At 40.6% G+C, this 26,235-nt stretch overlaps 1 protein-coding gene across 4 annotated transcripts in view; it reads left to right on the forward strand.

The window, feature by feature from the left end:
* SLC9B2 (solute carrier family 9 member B2) overlaps positions 1-26,235 on the forward strand; it is a 61,408-nt gene that overhangs the window by 26,045 nt on the left and 9,128 nt on the right. For 2 of the 4 annotated variants that reach the window (XM_070047788.1, XM_008267544.4), the window contains exons 5-11: positions 1,757-1,899; positions 3,066-3,193; positions 12,947-13,122; positions 15,927-16,033; positions 18,108-18,257; positions 22,202-22,310; positions 24,430-24,566. In XM_070047788.1, the coding sequence (XP_069903889.1) occupies positions 1,757-1,899; positions 3,066-3,193; positions 12,947-13,122; positions 15,927-16,033; positions 18,108-18,257; positions 22,202-22,310; positions 24,430-24,566 (950 nt within the window). The remainder of the gene's footprint in view (positions 1-1,756; positions 1,900-3,065; positions 3,194-12,946; positions 13,123-15,926; positions 16,034-18,107; positions 18,258-22,201; positions 22,311-24,429; positions 24,567-26,235) is intronic. The other 2 variants (XR_518645.4, XM_008267546.4) reach the window with 1 other exon arrangement.

A 26,235-nucleotide genomic window follows, 5' to 3' on the forward strand; every position in this document is an offset into this window, starting at 1 on the left:
CACTTGGGCCATCTTCCACTGCTTTCCAGCCCATAGCAGAGAGCTAGATCAGAAAAGGAGCAGCCAAGACAGGAACTGGCGCCCATATGGGATGCCGGCACTGCAGGTGGAGGCATAGCCTAGTATGCCACAGTGCCTGCCCCCACACATTAATCTTCAAACCAGCCATTGTACATCTTTTGTTTGTTATAAAAATTCTACATTACATAATTTTGATGTATCACAAAGGTAGTTTATGCTTATTTCTAACAGATTTATTAATCACTGAGTTTTATTCAAATGCTAATAATACCTTTTACACAGTTATATATATTTGTACACATTTCCTGGATCAAATTTTTTTTCCTGTTGACTTCTTTTAGTGAGGACAATAGACCAAAATTAGTTGCTTTTGAATTTCTGGTCAGCTATTGAAGCTAAATATAAAAAGAAGCAAAATTATTTATATCTTACTCTGCAGGATCTCCCAATATGTTTTTAAATCTTAAGTAAAGCAAAGAATTTCATGCAGTTCACATAATTTCTCATGGATGCTTTTTCATTCTTGAAGTTGTTAACTGAATTGTTGTTAAAATTAGTTGTTTCTAAATATGCTTGTATGCTATGAGACAAAGTTGACAGGCCATCCCTTTTTCTGAAGAAACTCACATTCATTCACTTATATTACTAACTGTGGCTTCTTGCTACTCTATTAATAGAATGGAGAAGTTGTAACAGGGTTGCTCTCAAAACCCAAAATATTCATTATTTGCCCTTTTACTCAAATGTTTGCTGACCCCTCATCTAAATCAATCACTCTCAAAACTCACTATGCAGAGGATGACCTGGGGATCTTGTAAAAATGCAAATTCTTATCCAGTAGATCTGGGGTGAGTCCTGAGATTCTGCATTTCTAAAGCTCTAAGGCCATGTTTAAGTAGCAAGGTCATTATGACTGCACATAGGGAGCATCTAGGGAAATTTTAAAGGCTGATGCCCAGGTCCCACCCTGGAGATTCTGAATTAATATGTATGGAAGATGGCCTGGGTATCAAAATTTTTAAAAGCTCTCCAAATCATACCTGTATAAGTATTTATTGGTATTTCAGGCAATCAGTTATAGCATGTAATTTCAGGAACTATTTACATGCGAAGGGATGACCAAACTGGCATTATGTAAAACATTTTATATATAGAATTTAATCATACTCTCCAAATGCTAAATCTTGTTTCTCCCTTTTAGTTTTCAGTTTTTTTGGCAGAACATTGATGATTTTTTTTGTTTTCTCCTCTAATTTATTATGTTATTTTAGTTTTTTTTTAAGACTTATTTATTTATTTGAAAGGTTAGTTACAGAGAGAAAGGGAGAGACAGATCTTCCATTTGCTGATCCACTCCCCTAAATGGCCACAATGGCTGGGACTGGGCCAGCCTGATGCCAGGAGCTTCTTCAGGATCTCCCTCATGTGTGCGGAGGCCCAAATAGTTGAGCCATCATCCATTGCTTTCCCAAGCATATTAGCAGGGAGCTGAATTTGAAGTGGAGCAGCTGGGACAGAATCATGGGATGCAGGCCTCACAGGTGGCAGCTTAATTGTGCTACACCACAGCACTGGCCCCAGTGTTTTAAATTTAAAATTTAACTTAATTTCACCCAAGGACTAAATATCAGGAAAGTGGTTCCTGTGGTTATAGAGGAGTATCTTCTACATGTCAGTCTGAAAAATATTTTCTGTATTTGCAAACTAACTAGATTTGTTTGATTTTCCATTCAAGGCATGCTGCTTGCTGGGTTTCTCATCAGAAATATCCCAGTGATCAGTGATAATGTGCAGATCAAGCACAAGTGGTCTTCCTCTTTGAGAAGCATAGCCCTGTCTATCATATTGGTTCGTGCTGGCCTTGGTCTGGATTCAAAGGTATGAAGTGTGGGTCGCTGGTTATTGATTAGGGATTTTGATCCTCTGATATTTATCTTTAGGAAACAGATGTGGATACTTCGCATGATATTCTAAAGAAAAGAATAGAATTTATTTCATGCAAGCAGGGCCTTGTGCTTCACAAGAACCCAGGAGATGTTTTCATACTGTTTTCTTGGAGAAAGGTGGGATTAAAAAAGCTTCTCCTTTTCTCTGAGAGAGATCTAGGCCATTGTTGTAGATTCTGGTTGAAGAGGACAAAGCATATTTTGGTGTGCAAATCCCTATACAGGTGTTCAGGGCTAACTATACTAGCTTAGGAAACTGCCTAGTACTTGGAACAAGTCTTAGGAATATTGTTTTTAATGCTTTTTCATGTGTGGGTTTTTTTTTTCTTAAAGATTTATTTTGAAAGGCAGAGTTAGAGAGAAAGAGTCTTCCAACCACTGGTTAACTCCCCAAATACCCAAAATGGCTAGGACTGGGCCAGACCAAAGCCAGGAGCCAAAAGCTTCATCTGGGTCTTCATGCTGGTGGTGGGGCCCTAGTACCTGAGCCATCTTCTGCTGCTTTTCCAGCTGCATTAGCAGGGAGCTGGATTAGAAGTGGAGCAGCCAGGACTCAAAGCAACACCCATATGGGATGCCGGTGTTGCAGGTGGTGGCTTCTCCTGCTGTGCCACAACACCAGCCCTGCAAGTGTGTTTTTGAATGCAGGAATGAGTGTTCTTGAAGGGTGAGGTTCTCCACCCTAGTCTCATCCTGGGGTTACAAATTCTAAATAAAACCCATACTGAAAGGTTAAGTCAGCTAGTGCGGGCATTATGAGCACAGGCCCTGGAAGCAGCCTGCCTGCGTTCACACCTACCCTCCCCACTCACCAGTTTCATGATGTAGGGCAAATGACTTAAACTTATACCTTTTTAGATGAGAACAGCTAGAAAAAGATGAAATAATGCTACCTATCCATAGGATTGCTATGAAGATTAAATATGCAAACTCTAAGACACTTAGAATGCTAAAGTGCTTGTTAAATAAAACTCACTACCTGGGAAACTCACAGTGACCCAGACATGACCCGAATACTGAAGACAAAGCATTTAATAAGCTCATCTTCTCTGCTTGTCTGCAGGGGATTATGTTAGTATGTCTGCTTTTGTATTTCAGGCCCTGAAGAAATTGAAGGGTGTTTGTGTAAGACTCTCTCTGGGTCCCTGTCTAGTGGAGGCTTGTGCAGCTGCTGTTCTTTCGCACTTCCTGATGGGCTTGCCATGGCAATGGGGATTCATACTGGGGTAATGATTTTTTCTTTGTCATGTGAAAATGTGCAGGGATGTTAAGGGCTCTCTTGAATTTCACACAAGAGAATGTACAATTCCATGTTCTTAAGGGCACCAGGAAATACAAGATATTCCAATATCATTTCAATAGTTTTAACTTGAAAATAGAGTCTGTGCCTTTGTAGGTGCTTCTCCAGTGATTATAGTAATTCAAGCTGTTGAAAAAGTCACGTTATCTTACCTACCTCTGATTGCATGCCTGTGGAGAGATGCTAGATCTCACCTCAAAGTCTGCACAGAGAATAATAAAAACAGCAATAGCTGTCAACACCTACCGTTGTTTCCCCTCAGCCATCAGGCTACTATGACTCCATGGTTCTGCTGTCTCTTCCTTCCATGATTGGTTTTTACTTCCAATGGTTAAGAGCCATGAGAAGTAAATAGAGAAAAGTACTTAGTAAGAATTAAGTGTTAATGAGCAAGCAGGAGTCAGAAATCCTTACTTCTCATGCTAAGACTCTGGAGCCCTATGTCTGCATTTGGACCCGAGCTCTGTACTTTTCCAGTTTGTGATCGTTGACAAGTTATGAATCTCCCTGTACCTCAGTTTTCTCATTTGTAAAATGAAGGTAATTGTATCTACTTCAAAGGGTCATTGCAAAGATTAACTCAGCTTATCAATGCAGAGTGCTCAGCATGGTGTTTGGCACATAGTGAACCCTAAAAAATGCTTTCTGCTGTTAGGACTGCTGCTATTATTAGTTTCATCGTCACTTTCATATGGCTTCCTCTGTTGTCTTGTTTTACATACCAAGCCCTGATAGAAGGCTGCTGATACTAAGCTCCAATCTAAAACATCCGTGGCAATTTCTCAGGGTTTATGAGTTAAATGTTTTGTTTCATAAAAGGCAGCTTCCTGGGACCTAATCCCATTAGAACTTTTTTTTAAACTCTTATTTAATGAATATAAATTTCCAAAGTACAGCTTATGGATTACAATGGCTTCCCCCCACCCATAATTTCCCTCCCACCCATAACTCTCCCTTTCCTTCTCCCTCCCCCCTTCCATTCACATCAAGATTCATTTTCAATTCTCTTTATATACAGAAGATCAGTTTAGCATATATTAAGTAAAGATTTCAACAGTTTGCACCCACATAGAAACACAAAGTGAAAAATACTGTTTGAATATTAGTTAAATCATTAAATCACAATGTACAGCACATTAAGGACAGAGATCCTGCATGAGGAGTAAGTGCACAGTGACTCCTGTTGTTGACTTAACAAATCGACACTCTTGTTTATGGCATCAGTAATCACCCTAGGTCTTGATATGAGTTGCTAAGGCTATGGAAGCTTTTGAGTTCACCGACTCTGATCATATTTAGACAAGGTCATAGTCAAAGTGGAAGTTCTCTCCTCCCTTCAGAGAAAGGTACCTCCTTCTTTGATGACCTGTTCTTTCCACTGGGATCTCACTCGTGGAGATCTTTCATTTAAGTCATTTTTTTCCCCCAGAGTGTCTTGGTTTTCCATGCCTGAAATACTCTCAGCCAGATCTGAAAGCCTTAAGGGCTGATTCTGAGGCCAGAGTGCTGTTTAGGACATCTGCCATTCTATGAGTCTGCTGTGTATCTCACTTCCCATGTTGGATCGTTCTTTCCCTTTTTTATTCTATCAGTTAGTATTTGCAGACACTAGTCTTGTTTATGTGATCCCTTTGGTTCTTAGTCCTATCATTATGATCAATTGTGAACAGAAATTGATCACTGGGACTAGTGAGATGGCATTGGTACATGCCACCTTGAAGGGATTGAATTGGAATCCCCTAATATGTTTCTAACTCTACCGTTTGGGGCAAGTCGGCTTGAGCACACCTTTTCCCTCTCTTATTCCCACTCTTATATTCAACAGGGATCACTTTTCAGTTAAGTTTCAACACTTAAGAATAACTGTGTATTGCCGGCGCCGCAGCTCACTAGGCTAATCCTCCGCCTAGCGGCACCGGCACACCGGGTTCTAGTCCCGGTTGGGGCGCCAGATTCTGTCCCGGTTGCCCCTCTTCCAGGCCAGCTCTCTACTGTGGCCAGGGAGTGCAGTGGAGGATGGCCCAGGTGCTTGGGCCCTGCACCCCATGGGAGACCAGGAAAAGCACCTGGCTCCTGGCTCCTGCCATCGGATCAGCGCGGTGCGCCGGCCGCAGCGCGCTGGCCGCGGCGGCCATTGGAGGGTGAACCAACGGCAAAAGGAAGACCTTTCTCTCTGTCTCTCTCTCTCACTGTCCACTCTGCCTGTCAAAAAAAAAAAAAAAAAAAGAATAACTGTGTATTAATTACAGAATTCAACCAATAGTAATAAGTAGAACAAACAAAAAAAATACTAAGAGGGATAACGTATTAAGTTGTTCATCAACAGTCAGGACAAGGGCGGATCAACTCACCATTTCTCATAGTGTTCATTTCACTTTAACAGGTTTCCTTTTTGATGTTCAGTCAGTTGTCACCGATCAGGGAGAACATATGGTATTTGTCCCTTTGGGACTGGCTTATTTCACTCAGCATGTTTTCCAGATTCCTCCATTTGGTTGCAAATGACCGGATTTCATTGTTTTTGACTGCTGCATAGTATTCTATAGAGAACATGTCCCATAATTTCTTTATCTATTCTGCTGTTGATGGGCATTTGTGTTGATTCCAGATCTTAGCTATTGTGAATTGAGCTGCAAATAAACATTAAGGTGCAGACCATTCTTTTCTTTCCCAATTTAATTTCTTTTTTTTTTTAATTTAAAAATTTTTTTTGACAGGTAGAGTGGACAGTGAGAGAGAGAGACAGCAAGAAAGGTCTTCCTTTTGCCGTTGGTTCACCCTCCAATGGCTGCCACGGCCAGTGCACTGCGGCCGGCGCATCGTGATGATCGGAAGCCAGGAGCCAGGTGCTTCTCCTAGTCTCCCATGGGGTGCAGGGCCCAAGCACTTGGGCCATCCTCCACTGCACTCCCGGGCCATAGCAGAGAGCTGGCCTGGAAGAGGGGCAACCGGGACAGAATCTGGCACCCCAAACGGGACTAGAACCCGGTGTGCCGGCGCCAAAGGCAGAGGATTAGCCTATTGAGCCACGGCACCAGCCCCATTTTAATTTCCTTTGGGTAAATTCCAAGGAGTGGGATGGCTGGGTTGAATGATAGGGTTATATTCAGGTTTCTGAGTAATCTCCAGACAGACTTCCATAGTGGCTTTACAAGTTTGAATTCCCACCACCAATGGGTTAGTGTCTCTTTTTCCCCACATCCTCTCCAGCAATTGTTGTTGGTAGATTTCTGAATGTAAGCCATTCTCACTGGGGTGAGATGGAACCTCTTTGTGGTTTTGATTTGCATTTCCCTGATTGCTTGTGCTCTTGAACAGTTTTTCATGTGCCTGTTGGCCATTTGGATTTCATCTTTTGAAAAATGTCGGGCCGGCGCCGCGGCTCAATAGGCTAATGCTCCACCTAGCGGCGCTGGCACACCGGGTTCTAGTCCCGGTCAGGGCGCTGGATTCTGTCCCGGTTGCCCCCCTTCCAGGCCAGCTCTCTCCTATGGCCCGGGAGTGCGGTGGAGGATGGCCCAAGTGCTTGGGCCCTGCACTGGCATGGGAGACCAGGAGAAGCACCTGGCTCCTGGCTTCGAATCATCTCTATGCGCCGGCCGCAGCGCACTGGCCGTGGCAGCCATTGGAGGGTGAACCAATGGCAAAGGAAGACCTTTCTCTCTGTCTCTCTCCCTCTCACTGTCCACTCTGCCTGTCAAAAAAAAGAAAAGAAAAGAAAAGAAAAGAAAAGAAAAGAAAAGAAAAGAAAAGAAAAAATGTCTATTGATGTCCTTGGCCAATCTCTTAAGTGGGTTGTTTGTTTTGTTGTTGTGGAGTTTCTTGATCTCTTTGTAGGTTCTGGTTATTAATCCTTTATCTGTAGAATAGCTTGCAAATATTTTTTCCCATTCTGTTGGTTGCCTCTTCACTCTCCTGTTTCTTTTGCACTACAGAAACTTCTCAATTTGATGCAATCCCAATAGTTAATTTTGGCTTTGACTGCCTGCGCCTCCAAGGATCTTTTCTAGGAAGTCTTTCCAGTGCCAATATCTTCCAGGGTTTCTCCAATGTTCTCTAATAATTTGATGGTGTCGGGTCGTAGATTTAGGTCTTTAATCCATGTTGAGTGGATTTTTGTGTGAGATGAAGGGTAGGGGTCTAGCTTCATGCTGCTGCACATGGAAATCCAGTTTTCCCAGCACCATTTATTGAATAGACTGTCCTTGCTCCAGGAATTGTTTTTAGATCCTTGATCAAATATAAGTTGGCTGTAGATGTTTGGGTTGATTTCTGGTGTTTCAATTCTGTTCCATTGGTCTATTCATCTTTTTCTGTACCAGTACCATGCTGTTTTGATTACAACTGCCTTGTAGTATGTCCTGAAATCTGGTATTGTGATGCCTCTGGCTTTGTTTTTGTTGTGCAAGATTGCTTTAGCTATTCGAGGTCTCCTGTGCCTCCATATGAATTTCAGCATCATTTTTTCTAGATCTGAGAAGAATGCCTTTGGTATCTTGATTGGTATCGCATTGAATGTGTAAATTGCTTTTGAGATAATGGAGTTTTTGATGATGTTGATTCTTCGAATCCATGAGCATGGAAGATTTTTCCATTTTTTGGTATCTTCTTCTATTTCTTTCTTTAAGATTTTGTAATTCTCATCATAGAGATCTTTAACGTCCTTGGTTAAGTTTATTCCAAGGTATTTGATTGTTTTTGTAGCTATTGTGACTGGGATTGATCTTAGCAGTTCTTCCTCAGCCATGGCATTGCCTGTGTATACAAAAGCTGTTGATTTTTGTGCATTGATTTTATATCCTGCTACTTTGCCTAACTCTTCTATGAGTTCCAATAGTCTCTTAGTAGAGTTCTTTGGATCCTCTAAATAAAGAATCATATCATCTGCAAAGATGGATAGTTTGACTTCTTCCTTCCCAATTTGTATCCCTTGAATTTCTTTTTCTTGCCTGATGGCTCTGGCTAAAACTTCCAGAACTATGTTGAATAGCAGTGGTGAGAGTGGGCATCCCTGTCTGGTACCAGATCTCAGTGGAAATGCTTCCAACTTTTCCCCATTCAATAGGATGCTGGCTGTGGGTTTTTCATAAATTGTTTTGATTATATTGAGGAATGTTTCTTCTATACCCTGTTTACTTGGAGTTTTCATCATGAAAGGGTGTTGAATTTTATCGAATGCTTTCTCTGCATCTATTGAGATAATCATATGATTTTTCTTCTGCAGTTTGTTAATGTGGTGTATCACATTGATTGTTTTGCGAACATTGAACCATCCCTGCATTCCAGGGATAAATCCCACTTGGCCTGGGTGGATGATTTTTCTGATGTGTTGTTGTATTCTATTGGCCAGAATTTTATTGAGGATTTTTGTGTCTATGTTCATCAGGTATATTGGTCTGTAATTTTCTTTCAATGCTGCATCTTTCTCTGGTTTAGGGATTAAGGTGATTCTGACTTCATAGAAAGAATTTGGGAGGATTCCATCTTTTTTGATTGTTCTGAATAGTTTGAGAAGAATTGGAGTTAGTTCTTCTTTAAATGTCTGGTAGAATTCAGCAGTGAATCCATCTGGTCCTGGGCTTTTCTTTGTTGGGAGGGCTTTTATTACTGTTTGAATTTCTGTCTCAGTTATGGGTCTGCATAGGTTTTCTATGTCTTCCTGGTTCAATTTAGGTAGATTGCATGTGTCCAGGAATCTATCCATTTCTGATAGATTTCCCTGTTTTATGGCATACAAGTCCTTGTAGTAAGTTCTGATGACTCTTTTTATTTCTGTGGTGTCTGTTATTACATTTCCTTTTTCATCTCTGATTTTATTGATTTGGGTCTTTTCTCTTCTTTTTTTAGTTAGTTGGGCCAATGGGGTGTCAATTTTATTCATTTTTTCAAAAAAGCAGCTCTTCACTTGGCTGATTTTTTGTAATTTTTTGGATTCAATCCTGTTGATTTCTTCTCTGATTTTAATTATTTCTTTTCTCCTACTAGATTTGGGTCTGGTTTGCTGCAGATTTTCTAGATCCTTGAGATGCATTGAAAGCTCATCTATTTCGTACCTTTCCAATTTCTTGATGTAGGCACCTATTGCTATAAACTTCCCTCTTAACACTGCTTTTGCTGTATCCTATAATTTTTGATATGTTGTGCTGTTATCCTCATTTACTTCCAGAAATTTTTTGATTTCTTCTATGACCCATTGTTCATTCAGGAGCATGTTGTTCAGTCTCCACGTGTTTGCATACTCTCTAGGGATTCCTGAGTTGCTAATTTCCACCTTCATTCTGCTGTGGTCTGAGAAGCTGCATAGTATGATTCTAATTCTTTTAAATTTGCTGAGACTTGCTTTATGGCCTACTATGTGGTCAATCCTAGAGAAGGTTCCATGCACTGCTGAGAAGAATGTAAAATCCTTAAATGTAGGATTGAAAGTTCTGTAGATATCTGTTAGATCCGTTTGGGCTATAGTGTCGTTTATATCTACTGTCTCCTTGTTGATCTTCTGTCCTGTTGATCTGTCTGTTTCTGAGAGTGGAGTATTGAAGTCCCCCAGTACTATTGTATTGGGGTCTAAGTCTCCCTTTAAGTCCCTTAACATACCTTTTAAATAAACCGGTGCCCTGTAATTAGATGCATATACATTTATAATAGTTACATCTTCCTGTTGAATTGAACCCTTAATCATTATATAGTATCCCTCTTTGTCTCTCTTAACAGTTTTTGTGTTAAAGTTTATTTTGTCTGATATTAATATGGCTACACCTGCTTTTTTTCATTTCTGTTGGCATGGAATATCTTTTTCCAACCTTTCACTTTCAGTCTGCATGCATCTTTGTTGGAAAGATGGGTTTCTTGTAGGCAGCAAATAGATGGGTTTTGTTCCTTAATCCATTCAGCCAGTCTGTGCCTTTTAACTGATAGAGTTAAGTCCATTAACGTTCAATGTGACTGTTGATAAGTATTGACTTTGCCCTGCCATTTTCCCAAAGATATTTTCTAGTATATGCTTTGAGCTTCCTATGATCTTTTACTGGTAGGTTTTCTTCCTTTACCTTCTTTCATATTGATGGCTGTGTTTCTGTGTGTAGCACATCTTTAAGCATTTTTTGCAAGGCTGGATGAGTGGTGACAAATTCTTTCAATTTCTGTTTGCTATGAAAGGTCTTTATTTCACCTTCATTCACAAATGAGAGCTTGGCAGGATATAATATTCTGGGCTGGCGGTTTTTCTCTCTTAGTACCTGGGCTATATATCGCCATTCCCTCCTAGCTTGTAGGGTTCCTGATGAGAAGTCAGCTGTGAGTCTGATTGGAGATCCTCTGAGAGTAATCTGACGTTTCTCTCTTGCACATTTTAGGATCTTTTCTTTATGTTTCACTGTGGTGAGTTTAATTACAATGTGTTGTGGTAAGGATCTCTTTTGGTCATGTTTGTTAGGGGTTCTATGAGCTTCCTGTACTAGGATGTCTCTGTCCTTCTTCAAACCTGGGAAATTTTCTGCTAGTATCTCATTAAAAAGGCCTTCTAATCCTTTCTCCCTCTCCATGCCTTCAGGAACTCCTAGAACCCGAATGTTGGTTTTATTAATAGTATCCTGTAGATTCTCGACAATGTATTTTAGATTTCTAATTTCCTCTTCTTTTCTTTGGTTTGACTGTATACTTTCCTGTGCTCTGTCTTCTAAGTCTGATATTCTCTCTTCTGCTTCACCCATTCTGTTTTTAAGGCTCTCTAATGTGTTTGTCATTTGATCTATTGAATTCTTCATTTCATTATGATTTCTCGTCACTATCACAGTTTCATTTTCTACTAGTTGTTTCATTTCATTTTGATTCTTCCTTAATATTTCATTTTCATGAGAGAGATTTTCTATCATGTCCATTAAGGATTTCTGTAGTTCAAGAATTTGTTTTTGAGAACTTGTTAATGTTCTTATCAATTTCTTGAGATCCGCTTCTTGCATTTCTTCTATCTCATCATCTTCATAATCTTGAATTGGGGTGTCTATTTCATTTGGGGGCATCAAAGTGTCTTCCTTGTTCTTATTACCTCAGTTTTTGTGTTTGTTGTTTGGCATATTGGAGATATTCTTTGGTTTCTTCACTGTGGTGCTTTTTCTCGTTTTACTATGACTAGATTTAGTGGACTCTCTGTTTTTGATGGATCCTTAGAGGCTGTGATGGGTGTGACCAGAGAGCTCTGTTTGGTTCTTCAGGGTTAAGGGTCTGCCAGAGGTGACTCACCCAGATTGTTCTCTTGGTTGCTTGCTTGCGCGTGCTCTCTCTCTCTCTCTTTCTCTCTCTCTTTTTTTGACTCAGTTGGGAAGTAATTCCACACAGCTGAGTAGAATTGAGGGTAGTTGATGTATGATGTATTCGTCTGCTCTACCCCTGGGACCACACAAAGAGTTTATGCAGTCCTCAGTGTGGTCTCAAATTTCTCTGCAGTCTCTCACCGGGTTGCCAAAGTTACCAAGTTTGTGTACTCGGTGAGTTCCCTCGCCCCCCCTCAGATTTTCACAGTCTCAGTGCATTAGCTCCACACTTTCACTAGGTCCTAACCTCCTATTATTTCTCCCCACTAGAGTCAGGTTTTTCTGCTTGGCTGATGGTGGGCGCCTCTTTACATATGTCCAAAATGGTGCCTGCTCTTTGTCTTGCTCGGCTTTTTAAGGTGAGTGGAGAGAGAGGCTAGTGTCCGTGCCAGTTCCCCTTATTCATTTTTTTCTCTCCTCCAGTCAGTCTGGTGAACTTTCCCAAGCGGGGCTTCAGGCCTCGTTCCCTGTAGGCTCTTTCTACCTTTCCCTGCCAATGTCTTGGTTACTGGGGTTTTTGTCTCACCTCCCCTTCCAGCGCTGGCGCACAGACTCTGCAGCTGGGCTTCCACGTGGTGGGTGACCTTGCTCTCCCCATAGGTCCTCCGTGTCACATCCACTAGATCCGGAAGAGTTTCCTTTGCAATTTTTTCCTGAGACTACCATAACTCCACTTTTATTAAACTATCTTTTCCCGGACTATTGGTGTGTGCCCTTACTATTCCGCCATCTTGGCTCCGCCCCCCCATTAGAACTTTATGTACTATTCATAAGTAGATATTTTTAGGCAACCTAAATAGTTCCAAAGCAAGTTGTCCATGAGTATGCTTTGGAAAACTGTTTTGCAGAACTTTCATGTGTTTATGTATTCCTGGTTCAGTACTTCTTTGCCATTTCAAAGACTGTAGTTGTCCAAGTAAAATCTTTTTTTTTTTTATTTATTTTTTTTGACAGGCAGAGTGGACAGTGAGAGAGAGAGAGAAAGGTCTTCCTTTGCCGTTGGTTCACCCTTCAATGGCCACCGCGGCCGGCGCGCTGCGGCCAGCGCACCGCGCTAATCCGATGGCAGGAGCCAGGAGCCAGGTGCTTTTCCTGGTTTCCCTTGGGGTGCAGGGCCCAAGCACCTGGGCCATCCTCCACTGCACTCCCTGGCCACAGCAGAGAGCTGGCCTGGAAGAGGGGCAACCGGGACAGAATCCGGCGCCCCGACCGGGACTAGAACCCGGTGTGCCGGCGCCGCTAGGCGGAGGATTAGCCTAGTGAGCCGCGGCGCCGGCCCAAGTAAAATCTTTAAAAGAGTAGAGGTTATTATAGTTTCAAAAAAAATGAGTAAGCTACTGTCATAAACGTTTAAAGTGCTGCGTGTTTAGTTTTGTTCTAGGTGCCGTATCACCAGCGGTCGTGGTGCCTTCCATGCTCCTTTTGCAGGGAGGAGGCTATGGCGTTGAAAAGGGAGTCCCGACCTTGCTCATGGCTGCTGGCAGCTTCGATGACATTCTAGCCATCACTGGATTCAACACGTGCTTAGGCATGGCCTTTTCCACAGGTAAACTTATGCTGTTCTCTTGCACCCTGAACACATAGCTTAAAGTGGTATAAGCGAGGCCAGCATTATGGCACAGCAGGTTAAGCTACTGGCTGTGATCTAGCACCCCATATGAGCCCAGGTTTGTGTCTAGCTGCTCTACCTCCTATCCAGCTACCTGCTTATGCACTTGGGAAAGCAGCAAAAGATGGCCATGTGCTTGGCCCCCTGCCAGCCATGTAGGAAACCCAGCTGGAGTCCCAGGTTCCTGGCTTCAGCCTGGCTCAACCCTAGTCATTGAAGCCATTTGGGAAGTAAACTAGCAGTTGGAATTGCTCGCTCGCACTCTCTCTCTCTCTCTCTCTTTCTCTCTATAATCATGTCTTCCAATTAAATCTTTTTTAAAAAAAATGGTAGAACCATGACATATTTGCTTGATACCTGATTAAGATCAATCAGAAATAGGAAAAACAATGTCAGAGTTATGTCCCTAAGGAGGGACCAGAAGCTCCCTATATTCACTCCCTTCTTTCCTCTAAATAGAGACTGCCCAAGTCAAATGTAGGAGTGTAGATCCAAGGTAGGAAAGTTTTGAAAAAGACAACAGCTTCTGCTTGGAGTGACCTGGGAAAGTTTAATCTCAGAGACATCACACAAAGGATGAATAGGTTTCTCAATGAGCACAAAAGACAGAGAGAGGATAGTCCAAGTGAAATGAACAGCATGCTTCTGAAGGAACCATCCCTGTTCTGTTATCCATCCACCTTTTGTGACTCATAGCAGTGATTTTAATGAATGTCTTATTGGTATTTAAAAACACGAACATATTTTGTTTGAAGTAGTGATCAAAGGGGAACTGGATGTGAATGAATGCTACACTTGATCTCAGCCAAAAGGCCAAGAAGCAACTTGACACTTTTATTATCCTTTGGCACAGCACAGGTTTACGTTCACTTCCTAATCTGTGTCCAAAATTGAGAAATAAAATGACTTTATGTTAGTGAAGAAGTACACTTGTTGCTGAAGCTTAGCTTCAGATTCCTTAGTGGAAGCATGCCTTCTGATAAAGGTATGCATTCTCATTCTCTACAGCCCCTGGAGTTACCTTCCTGTGTGATGAGTATGTATGGTCACATAGAACCACACGTCTTCCCATTGTCCCAGAGTCTACCTTCCATCCAATCCTTAGTAAACTAAGCTTCTCAAAACATTGTTTTCATAATAGTACTTTCTTGTTCACAACCAGTGAGGATATGCTGGTATCTGTTAGGTCAAACCTACAGCATTGTCTATATTTTAACTCTACCTACTCAAGCTATTGTTCGTGCTACTTTCCTGTTATACTCCTTTTTTTTTTTTTTTTTTTTTTTTTTTGACAGGCAGAGTGGACAGTGAGAGAGAGAGACAGAGAGAAAGGTCTTCCTTTGCCGTTGGTTCACCCTCCAATGGCTGCCGCGGCCGGCGCTCTGCGGCCGGCGCACCGCACCGATCCGATGGCAGGAGCCAGGAGCCAGGTGCTTTTTCCTGGTCTCCCATGGGGTGCAGGGCCCAAGCACCTGGGCCATCCTCCACTGCACTCCCGGGCCACAGCAGAGGGCTGGCCTGGAAGAGGGGCAACCGGGACAGAATCCGGCGCCCCAACCGGGACTAGAACCCGGTGTGCCGGCGCCGCTAGGTGGAGGATTAGCCTAGTGAGCCGCGGCGCCGGCCCTGTTATACTCCTTTAAAACACAGAGCTCAGCCTTAGCTGCACACTAGAACCACCTGGAGAGGTGTTTGTTTGTTTTTTTTTTTTTTTTGAATATGGTTAAGTATACTCTACCTTAGACCAGTTAAATCAGAACCTTTAGGATTAGAAAGCAGTGCAGGCAGGATTAGGAACTACAGCATCAGAGCAACTGTTTGCTTGAATCAGGGTCAGGTAGGAGGAGGAAGGCCAGGACTGGAGAGAGGAGTTGGGAAGAAGAGTCCATTTGGTGAACCTTCCTAGTTGATTTTGCTATATCTCCTCTGTCCCAACTTCTAAGGGTGGTCCTTAGACCTTTTGGATCTGAGCCCACCAGATTTACTGAATCAAAATTTTCAGGAAGAAAGGCCAAGAAGTTCTTTTTTCTTTAAATACCTCAACAGGGGCTAGTGCTGTGGCATAGTGGTCTAAGCCTCCACTTACGGTGCTGGCATCTCATGTGGGTGCAGTTCTAGTCCCAGCTGCTCCTCTTCTGATCCAGCTCTCTGCTATGACCTGGTAAGCAGAAGATGGCCCAATTGCTTGGGCCCCTGCATCTGAGTGGGAGACCTAGAAGGAGCTAATGGCTTCGGATAGGCCCAGCTCCAGCCATTGCAGCCATTTGGGAAGTGAACCAGCCAATGGAAGGCCTTTCTTTGTCTTTCCCTCTTTGTCTGTAACTCTGTCTCTCAAAAAATAAATTTTTAAAATCTTTAAAAAAAAAAACAAAATGACTATCAAGATTGAAATTAGTTTGCCATATTCTGTACATTCATAATAAATTACGATAACACCTTGAGCAGCAGCTTAGTCTCATAGGTAAGTTGACTTTTGTTGAAGTAAACATATAAAAAGTGCATAAATAATACCTTATACCACCTTTTAAATTTGCCTCAAATGATATGTATCCTCTTATAAGATAGACCCATTTTATTAAACATTTTAAATCATATAAATTTCAGAATGTGAAAAACAGTTGACATCTGTAACAGTTCCTTCTGTGGTATCAGGTGCATTGTGTTGATGGTTGTAGGGTAAACCTGGTTATACCTAGGGACTTAGAAGTCTGCCTGAATTTTTCTTTTTTGTGTGTTTCCAGGGTCTACGGTATTTAATGTCCTCAGAGGAGTTTTGGAAGTGGTAATTGGTGTGTCAGCTGGATGTCTTCTTGGATTTTTTATTCAATACTTTCCAAGCAGTGACCAGGTGAAAGAAATTCATGCTGTGCAAGTTTGCTCTAAAATATCACTGGAACACTTTCCTCAAGCTGAATGTGAAGGCCGTGTTTGAGAAATTTTAAAATTGCTAACTACTCCCTATGTCCAGGAGATTTATGAAGGAGGCTAAATATATAAGATTTTAATGCAATCCTGGACTTTTTTTTTCTCCAACTTATATTTTGTATAATTCAAACTTGACTGTAAAACAAATGGCATCAATTCCAAAATAACAGTTTATGTAAGTTTTAAAAATTTTCATGATACTCATGGCTTTTGGGAGGATGCCTTTTTTTAGTGTCAAAATTATCTTAGATTCTAATGCTAGCAGATAGATGAGACTTTAACATCTCATTATAATACAGTCATAATCCAGTCAATTCACAATCTGAATTCTTTTTTTTTTTTTTTTTTTTTTTTGACAGGCAGAGTTAGACAGTGAGGGAGAGAGACTGAGAGAAAGGTCTTTCTTTTCCATTGGTTCACCCCCAAAATGGCCACCACAGCCTGCGCACAGTGCTGATCCGAAGGCAGGAGCCAGATGTTTCTCCTGGTCTCCCATGCGGGTGCAAGGCCCAAACACTTGGGCCATCCTCCACTGCCTTCCCGGGCCACAGCAGAGAGCTGGACTGGAAGAGGAGCAACCAGGACAGAATCTGGCGCCCTTACTGGGATTAGAACCTGGGGTGCCGGTGCCGCAGGTGGAAGATTAGCCTAGTGAGCCATGGCGCCGGCCACGATCTGAATTCTTAATATATATACAGTGACTTTTTAAATTGGGAGACTAAGGTTTTGCTTGTTTCCCTTCTCCTTTCTGAATCTCTTAGGGTAGGTAAACATACATAAAACTATTCTTTCTATATTATTGGAATTATTTTGAGATTTTAGAGCATTTTAATGGGATTAGAAACTGAACTAAAGAAAAATCTTCTTAATTAAGAAAATTAATGTTTCCATTATCAGTGTGTATGGTAATTTGGATTTCTCTTGTTCTCCTAAAAAACTTCAAGGGAAGTTTTATGAATACATAAAATAATGTTCTAAGATTATTCTACTGATGCAACAGAACAGGAAAATGATAGCTACACTTGTTTCTTTCTGTATGTTAAATGATGTGGTAAGTACTTTAACGTCATCCCCTCCTGCCACACTGTTCAGTAGGGCAGCCCCTAGCTGCGTGTGGTGGTAGCAGGCACAGAACACTTCCGTGGACAGATACAAACGTGTTCTTCATCACTGAAAAGAAATTCTGTTGGGAACTGCTGTTCTAGTATAATCTATCCAACAATCCATACAGAGAGCACTGGTACTATGACCATTTAACTGATGAGGAGATCGAGGCTTAGGCAGGGTAAGTAACTTGAACAAGGTCACACAGGTAGGAAGCAGTGGAGCTGGGTGTAAACTAAGGAAATCTCCCTCAAGAGCTTGCCTGCCTCCAAGCTAGGCACTTTGAAAAGCCTGCTTTCTAATCTGATCAAGAAGTTTACCAGACTGAACAGGGAAAAGTGAAAGAGAGAAGGGTATACAGGTCTCAGACTGTAAAACAAAAACACTACTCAGTCTATAGCTTCTTCAAGAATTCAAGGATTTAGAAAGAAAAGTCAAGGGGGCATCACATTAAGAGTAAACGTGAACCCTGAAACTAATAGAGAAAGGATATCTTTAACCTTCACAACAACTCAGCAATACACAAGTCGATGCTTTCAGGATGAGGAAACTGAGTTCAGAGAGGTTACTGCAGTGATGGACAAAAGCTGCAGTTTTCGCCCTGGCTTGTCTGGCACCAAAGCCCGTAAGTTTTTTTCTGCTGCTCCATTGAGCCCCATGAAATCCTGCAGTGATAACTGCAGATGGAGAGAACTGGTGTTCCTGAAAGGGGAACCTACATTTGTGCATATTCCTTACTGTGCTTTGGCTACGGAAAAGAAAATCAGTGCTGTGGTGTGCATTTATGTGTACAGAGTTTTCTTTTCCTCTAACTCCCAGATGTAGGGAAAAAAAATCAATCATTAAACGAATCAGTTATGTGAAATAAGTACTATCTCTTTTTTCTCCTAAAGGTCAACCTTGTGTGGAAGAGAGCATTCCTTGTTCTGGGCTTCGCTGTGTTTGCTGTGTTCAGCAGTGTGTATTTTGGTTTCCCCGGATCTGGAGGGTTGTGCACACTGGTCATGGCCTTCCTGGCAGGGATAAAATGGGCCAAAAAGAAGGTGAATTTCATCTTAAATTCTTCTGCTCAGGACTCTATCCTAATCAGATTATTTTTTCTTTCCAGATAACTTTCTTAACATCAAATTGATACAAATTTTTAAATCACGAATCTCTTTTCTTTATATATACAAATATACTCCCAAGGTGTATATATATATATATATATATATCATTTTCTCTCTTATTTTCAATCTGTAACTAGATGTCTTTTCTTTACTTAAAATATTTTTTTAAGATTTCTTTATTTATTTGAAAGAGTTACACAGAGAGAGGAGAGGCAGAGAGAGAGAGACAGAGAGAGGTTTCCATCTGAGGGTTCACTCCCCAGTTGGCCGCAAAGGCCAGAACTGCACCAATCCGAAGCCAGGAGCCAGGAGCTTCCTCTGGGTCTCCCACGTGGGTGCAGGGGCCAAGGACTTGGGCCATCTTCCACTGCTTTCCCAGGCCATAGCAGAGAGCTGGATTGGAAGTGGAGCAACCAAGTCTCGAACCAGCACCAATATGGGATGCCAGTGCTTAAGGCCAGGGCATTAACCTACTATGCCACAGCGCCAGCCCCTTCTTTACTTAAAATATATCATGGACATGTTACCATGATGACTTCCCTGTTCTCTCTCTTTTTTTTTTAAAGATTTTATTCACTTATTTATTTGAAAGTCAGAGTCACACAGAGAGAGGAGAGGCAGAGAGAGATGTCTTTCATCCACTGGTTCACACCCCATTGGCCACAACAGCTGGAGCTGTGCCAATCCGAAGCCAGGAGCTAGGAGCTTCCTCCGGGTCTTCCCATGTGGGTACAGGGGCCCAAAGAGCTTTAGCCCTGATATACTCTGAAAACAAAATTTAAAAGTTAGAAGATATGGGAGGTGGGGGAGCAGGCACTATGGTAGTAGTTAAGATGCCACTTAGGACACTCACATCCCTGTCAGAGTTCCTGGCTAGAGTCCTGACTCCTCCACTTCCAATCCAGCTTCCTGCCCATGGGTACAGCAGGAGGCAGCAGATGATAGCAAAAGTATCTGGGTCCCTGCCACCCACATGGGAGACCCAGATTGAATTCTGGGCTGCTTAATTTGGCTGACCCAGCCTTGGCTGTTGCAGGTGTTTGGAGAGTGAACCAGTGTGTGGAAGATTCTCTTTCTCGCTCACTCTCTCTTTTTCTCTTTCTCTCTCTTCCTTCCTTTCAAATAAAATAACAATAAATAAAAATTAAAGATATGAAGGTGTAGACTTAAGCACAGCAGGAAAACACCACTTGTTTTGCCCATACCCCATTTCAGAATGCCAGGTTTGAGTCTTGGCATCATTCCCCATACCAGCTTCCTGCTAATACCCTGGGAGCCAGCAGACGATGACTCAAGTTTTTGGGTTCCTTTTACCCACATGGGAGACCAAGATTGAGTTCCTGGCTCCTGGTGTCAGCCTGGTCCATCCCAGGCTGTTGCTGGCATCTGGCATTTGGGGAGTGAGCCAGCAAATGGGAGATTTCCCCACCCCACCTCTGCCTCCCTTCCTCCCTCTCTTTCCTTCTTTAATACAGATTAAATAAATGAATTTAGAAAATTAAAAAAATAAAAATAGTGATGAGCTTTTAGTATAAAAGTTAAAATACTGTTTAGAACACTCTCATCCAACATTAGAGTACCTGGGTTCAAGTCCATGCTCTTCTTCCAGTGCCAGCTCCCTGCTGATGTATATATACCCTTGGATGCAACAGGTGATGGCTCTGACAGCTGAGTCCTTGCCACCGACATAGGAGATCTGGATTGAATTCTGGGACCCTCACCTAGACCTGGCCCACTTGTGAGAGTTACAGGTGTTTGAGAAGTGAACCAGTGGGTGGGATATCTCCTTGTCTCTGCCTTTTAAAATAAATAAAAATAATTTTTAAATCCAAAGATATGAGGAAGGGTGGCAACCGTATCTTTGTTCTCACAGAACTGGTCACTATCATTAAATGATAAAGGATCTTAAATGTTATCTAATAGAAACTTATTGTTTTACTGATGAAAATGAGTGTTGAGAGCCAAGTGGCTTGCATATAACAGGTGGCAGATGTGAACATAAGTAATTATCTGATTCTTTATGACCTGAGAACTTAAATTTTTGCATGCCCTAAGACTAGAAGTATTTAATACTCCATTTAAATCACCCCATTCACATATGCTCTACTTTTAATATTTACGAGCAAAGTAGAAATAGAATCTTCACCCTATATAAACATATCAGAAATAATAATAGTGAAGATACAGAAAAAATTCTTCCCTGATAAACAGGTGGATATGTATATACATATATATGTGGAACTGTAGATCCTTAAAGATGTGAAACAATAAGCATAGAACGTTCCACTAAATATAGATTCTTATTAATTGAAAAAAAAATCTGTTCAATGTACATTCTTAGACACTGTAACAGCTTCTGCTAAATTGGCCTTCAAGAAAAAGGCATTAGCGATTTCTCTGCCATCAGTGACTGAGTGTTTCCTGAAAATCTCAGAAATACTTGACATTGTTAAAACTTTTTAGTACTTTTTCCAGTGTGGTACCCCACACCTCCCCCCTAAAAAAAAGTTTTATCATTTTATTTTGTGTTTCTCTGCTTAATGAATTTCAGCATCTTGAGTTTTCTTCTCATTTACCTTCCTCCTTCTGGGAATCATTGTGCATGTTCATTGCCCATTTTTCTACTAGGGTCAGTGCCTTGCTCCTTGGTTAATGCTCCTTTTTCTCATATCCATGGCACAAATATTTTCTTCCAGTTTATCACTTTTTGTTTGTTTTATGAATTTTTTTTGCCATTAAGCATCCTGACTTTGTTATAGTACACATGCCAGTCTTTTCCTAAGGTCTTTGTAGTATGTGTTATAAAGATAGTTTGTGTTAAAAGTTAGGGTGTGCCGGGGAAGTTGTTGGCCACTAGGTGCTGCTGGCCACCTTGGACTGCAGGAGCCTGACACTGGAGAAGCCCCCAGGGCTAACCCAGTACTGAAGAAACCAGTGCCTGCTGTAGGATCCTGCTATCTCTTTAACTAATGCTCCTTACTGACAAAGTTTAACATGGCACTCACTGGCAAAAAGAAGTACTGAAAAAGATCAAGCTCAATGAAAGAATTGTAGCCAAGGGGCAATAAATTGGTAACTGGCTCAGTGATTTACTATATCCGGGTTTATTTTTGCGTATGACTTGATATAACTTTAAATATTATTTTTGTAAAGATAAAATTGGAAATAACTTAAAGGCCAGTCAATAATGAAATGATTGAATACACTATATACTTCCATGCCATAGGTTAATTTGCAGCAATAATGAGATACATGTCTATGTAAGAATCATATAAGAATCCTTATAATTAACATACTGTATAAGAATCTTTATAAATAACATCCATTTGCAACTAATACTTAATATGCTACTGTGCACCATGTATCTTAACTGTTAAAGTGTCTTCAAGGAATTTTTTTCTATGTTCCAAGTAATCTCTTATTTATTGATGCTACAAAAATAAAGCCCATCTTAGGTAAAATTATTTAAATTTCAATATAGTAAAATGCTTTGAATTTTTTTTTATTTGACAGATAGAGTTAGACAGTGAGAGAAAGAGACAGAGAGAAAGGTCTTCCTTCCGTTGGTTCATCCCCCAGATGGCCGCTATAGCTGGAGCTATGCCAATCCAAAGCCAGAAACCAGGTGCTTCCTCCTGGTCTCCCATGCAGGTGCTGGGGCACAAGCACTTGGGCCATCCTCCTCTGCCTTCCTGGGCCAAAGCAGAGCTGGACTGGAAGAGGAGCAACCGGAACTAGAACCTGGCACCCATATGGGATGGTGGTGCCACAGGAAGATGATTAACCAAGTGAACCACAGCGCCAGCCCAATGCTTTAGATTTGTAACTTCATATATTAAAAATTTCTGTATATGTTTTGTTGTTTGTTTTTCTTTTAGGAAGATGTTGAAGCAATTGTGGCAGTTGCCTGGGATATTTTTCAGCCCCTTCTTTTTGGACTGATTGGAGCAGAAGTATCCATTGCATCTCTCAAGCCAGAAACTGTTGGTAAGAATTTCAAAGAGGTACCTTTGCTAAGATCAACTCTTTTTATAGTCAGTTGAAATAGTTCCAGTAGGTATATGGTTCCCACTGTTGCAATGACATAAAAAATTAACTATGATCTAAATCTTTTAGAGTGGTTGGTTAGAAAATAATTCTGGTTAATGTAAGACAGTCAGTTTTATGCAGGTAATACTGTTCCTTGTAAAGAAAAGCAATGGAACTGGTGCTGTGCAGTTCCGGCATCCACATGGATGCTCCACTTCTGACCCAGCTCCCTGCTAATGTGCCTGGGAAAGCAGCAGAAGATGGCCCAAGTATTGTGCCCCTGCACCCAGGTGGGAGACCTGGAAGAAGCGCCTGCCTCCTAGCTTCAGATCAGCCCAGCTCCTGATGTTGCAGCCATTTGGGGTATAAACCAGCAGATAGAAGACATTCTCTCTCTCTCTCTCTCTCTCTCTCTCTCTCTTTCTCTCTGTAACTCTGCCTTTCAAATTAATGAATGCTTTAAAAATTAGCAAAGAAAAACGACATTGCTGACCATTATTCAGACAAGTCAGTTCTTTAAAAAAATTTCCCCAAGGACATGAATGTTCATCGAGTTTACTTCTGATGAATGGTCAGAATTTTAAAGATAGTCCTATAATAGAATAAAATGGAATAAAAAAATTTTTCTGTTCATTCATTCTCTTATTTATTCACACATTAAAAATCACATTAAAACTCTCTTGATTGAAAACACTGCACTGCACTTTGTTTCTGTGCATATCCTCATTATTTCTTCCTTTCCTCCCATCATAGTATTTTTCTGTCATTAGGAATCCTATTGTTTGCTGCCTCCTTCTGAATCTCATACTTAGATACTTCCCTTTCTGTCATACATCTTTAAATATCCCTGTTATAGTTTTCTTCTCTTCAGAATTTAAAGTCAGTGTGTGTGTGTGTGTGTGTGTGTGTAGGGAGAGAGAGAGAAGTCCATTCTTACACATGCTGCAGTGCACATGACCCTGAGGACATAAAGCTAATTGAAATAAGCCAGTCACGAAAAGGCTGACACTGTATGATTCCACTTACATGAGGTATCTAATGTAGTCAGTCAGAGATAGGAGTAAAAAGGGACTACACAGGGGGATATGTGTAGTTGTTTAATAGCTACAGAGTTTTTGTTTTGTGAGATAGAAAAGTTCTGGAGAGATTGGTTGCACGATGATGTAAATATACTTAATGCTACTGAACCATACAGTTAGAAATGTTTAAGATAATAAATGTTATGTGCATTTTACAATTAAAAATAATATGTATTAAAATTAAAATAATGTTGGAAGTCTTATATATGGCCCCATACTTAATTTCACTTCTGCCCACAGCCCTTTTCCATTTGATTTCCCATTCTTTTCTGTACAGTGCACAGTTCTGTGTGTGCTGTCCCTAGCTTGAAGTTTGTCATGCACTGTATCATTTAGTAAACTTTAACTGGAAAAAAATGTGATTCTTATCATAAAGCATAAGAGAGATAATATTCAAGTCATTTTTGTAAAATATTTAATTAATATCTGATATTAATCTAGGAGAAACAGGAGACACCTTATCTTAAGCAAATGTTCTGATTGATCCTTAATACTGAGTTTTTGATAAATTTTGTCTAAACATTTTTGGGTTTTGAATTTTTTAATCTTGCTTTTTTAAGATTTATTTATTAGTTTCAAAGGCGGAATTACAGAGAGAGGGAGAGACTTAGAAAGAAAGATCTTCCATCTGTGCTTTCACTCCCCAAATGGCCACAACAGCCAGGGCTGGGCTGATCCGAAGGCAAGAGACAAAAGCTTCTATCCAGGTCTCCCACAAGGGTGCAGGAGCCCAAGGACTTAGGCCACCCTCCACTTTCCCAGGCCTTAGCAGAGAGCTGGATTGGAAGCAGAGCAGCCGGGACATGAACCAGCACACATATGGGATGCTGACACTACAGGCATTTTGGCTTTACCCACTACACAACAGTTCCGCCTCCCCCCAATTTTTTTTTATTTATTTTTTGTTATTTTTGTTGATAGTATTTTGAATCAGTAACCATGAGATGCAGTTTCTCTCTAGCACTTCATTATTTCTAAAAATTGAGTATTTTTTACAGGATTTTGTGTTGCCACCCTGGGCATTGCAGTATTGATACGAATTCTGGCCACATATCTGATGGTGTGTTTTGCTGGTTTTAACATAAAGGAAAAGATATTTATTTCCTTTGCATGGCTTCCAAAGGCCACAGTCCAGGTAATGATGGATAGGATCGATTAGCATTTTAACTGCTGTTTCTATGTTGATACCTTGAAATATTGAATAAAGGGGTTTGTTTACATTTGATGACTGTAGATAACTGAAGTTTAATTTATAAAAAGTATTTAGACTAATCTGCTCTTTAAAAGTTTTGAGTATATCAATTCCTTAAATAGGATAGCTCATGTAAATTTCATTGCTCAGCAGAATATAACTAAACATCCTATAAATCCCTGTACTACAGGGAAGTAGTTGTAGCTGGAGAAAAGGCTTGACATTTTTATCAGCACTCTCTAAATTACCCAAAGAGAGAGTTTTTAGCTCTTTTCAACATCTTCAAAGTGGAGAATAAAACAAAATAGCGTGGTTTATCTTGATATTTGAAAATATTTCAATATGAATTTGATTGATAATCAATTATGCTGAACCAGAGTCTTATATATAATAGAGAAAAGTATATTTCTTGAAAAACAACTTAGAAAATTATTTCCACTAGCCCCCCATATCCAAGGTTTTGCTTCCTGCACTTTCAGTTACTGATGTATTAGATGAAAAATTCCGGAAGGAATCCAAAAGTTCTAAATTGTGTGCCATTCTGAGTGAGTAGCATCATGAAATCTCACGCTGCCATGCTGCATCCCACCCAGAACATGAGTCATCCCTGTGTTTCCATGCAGTATGCTCTACCTGCTTGTTAGTCAATAGATCAACTGTTAATAGATCAGCTGTTTTGGTATGCAGTGCTTGTGTTCAAGTAAGACTTATTTTACTTGATAATGGCCCCAAAGCACAGGAGTCTTGTTGCTGGCAATTAGTATATGACAAGGAAAAGCCACAAAGTGCTTTCTTTAGGGAAAAAAAGTGAAATTTCTAAAATCAATAAAAAAACCTCATAGTATATATTGGGCTATAGTACTATCCTGGGTTTCAGGTATCCACAGAGGGTCTTGAAACACATTCCTTCTGGTTATGGGGGATGAGCGGAACCAGCTGAACCTCCAGAGAGATGTTTCAGTCACTTGACCCAATATTTGTACACTCCAAACTACAAGTAATAAAGAACTTATAGATAACTACATCAAATTGTTTATGCATTTGGTAGGATACCTGTAATTGCTAATTAAGTTAGAATCATGTAGATTATGATTTTTCCAACTGTAATAGTTGTTTTTCCCATTTATATCATATATTTTTAGACAAATTACATCAAACAAGATTTAACACTTCTATCTCTGATTATTTTATAATTATTTAAATATGTAAATTTATACTATTATTAAATGAAAATCAGATGTTCTTAATTCAGGAGGCATTTGGTGGTGTTTATGTTTTGTACCTATATTCCACAATTTCTGTGACTGTGGGCTTGAAAGTTATTCCAGAGAAATTATTCCATCAAGCTTCCAAAAATATCTGGGATAATGACTGAAAGTATTGTGAGAATAATATGTGTAGTACAATAAATGGAATAGTTCCAACCTCACAGTGTTTCCAGCTTCCACATTTAATAACTTTAATAGGTAAGTATCAAAATAACGACTATACACGCTTATGTATCAAAGATTTCTTTCTCTAAGATTTATGTATTTATTTGAAAGAGTTACACAGAGAGAGGAAGAGACAGAGAGATATTCCTTCCACTGGTTTACTCCCCAAATGGCTACAA

The sequence above is a fragment of the Oryctolagus cuniculus genome, chromosome 8, assembly GCF_964237555.1.
Source record: "Oryctolagus cuniculus chromosome 8, mOryCun1.1, whole genome shotgun sequence".
Taxonomy (NCBI): domain Eukaryota; kingdom Metazoa; phylum Chordata; class Mammalia; order Lagomorpha; family Leporidae; genus Oryctolagus; species Oryctolagus cuniculus.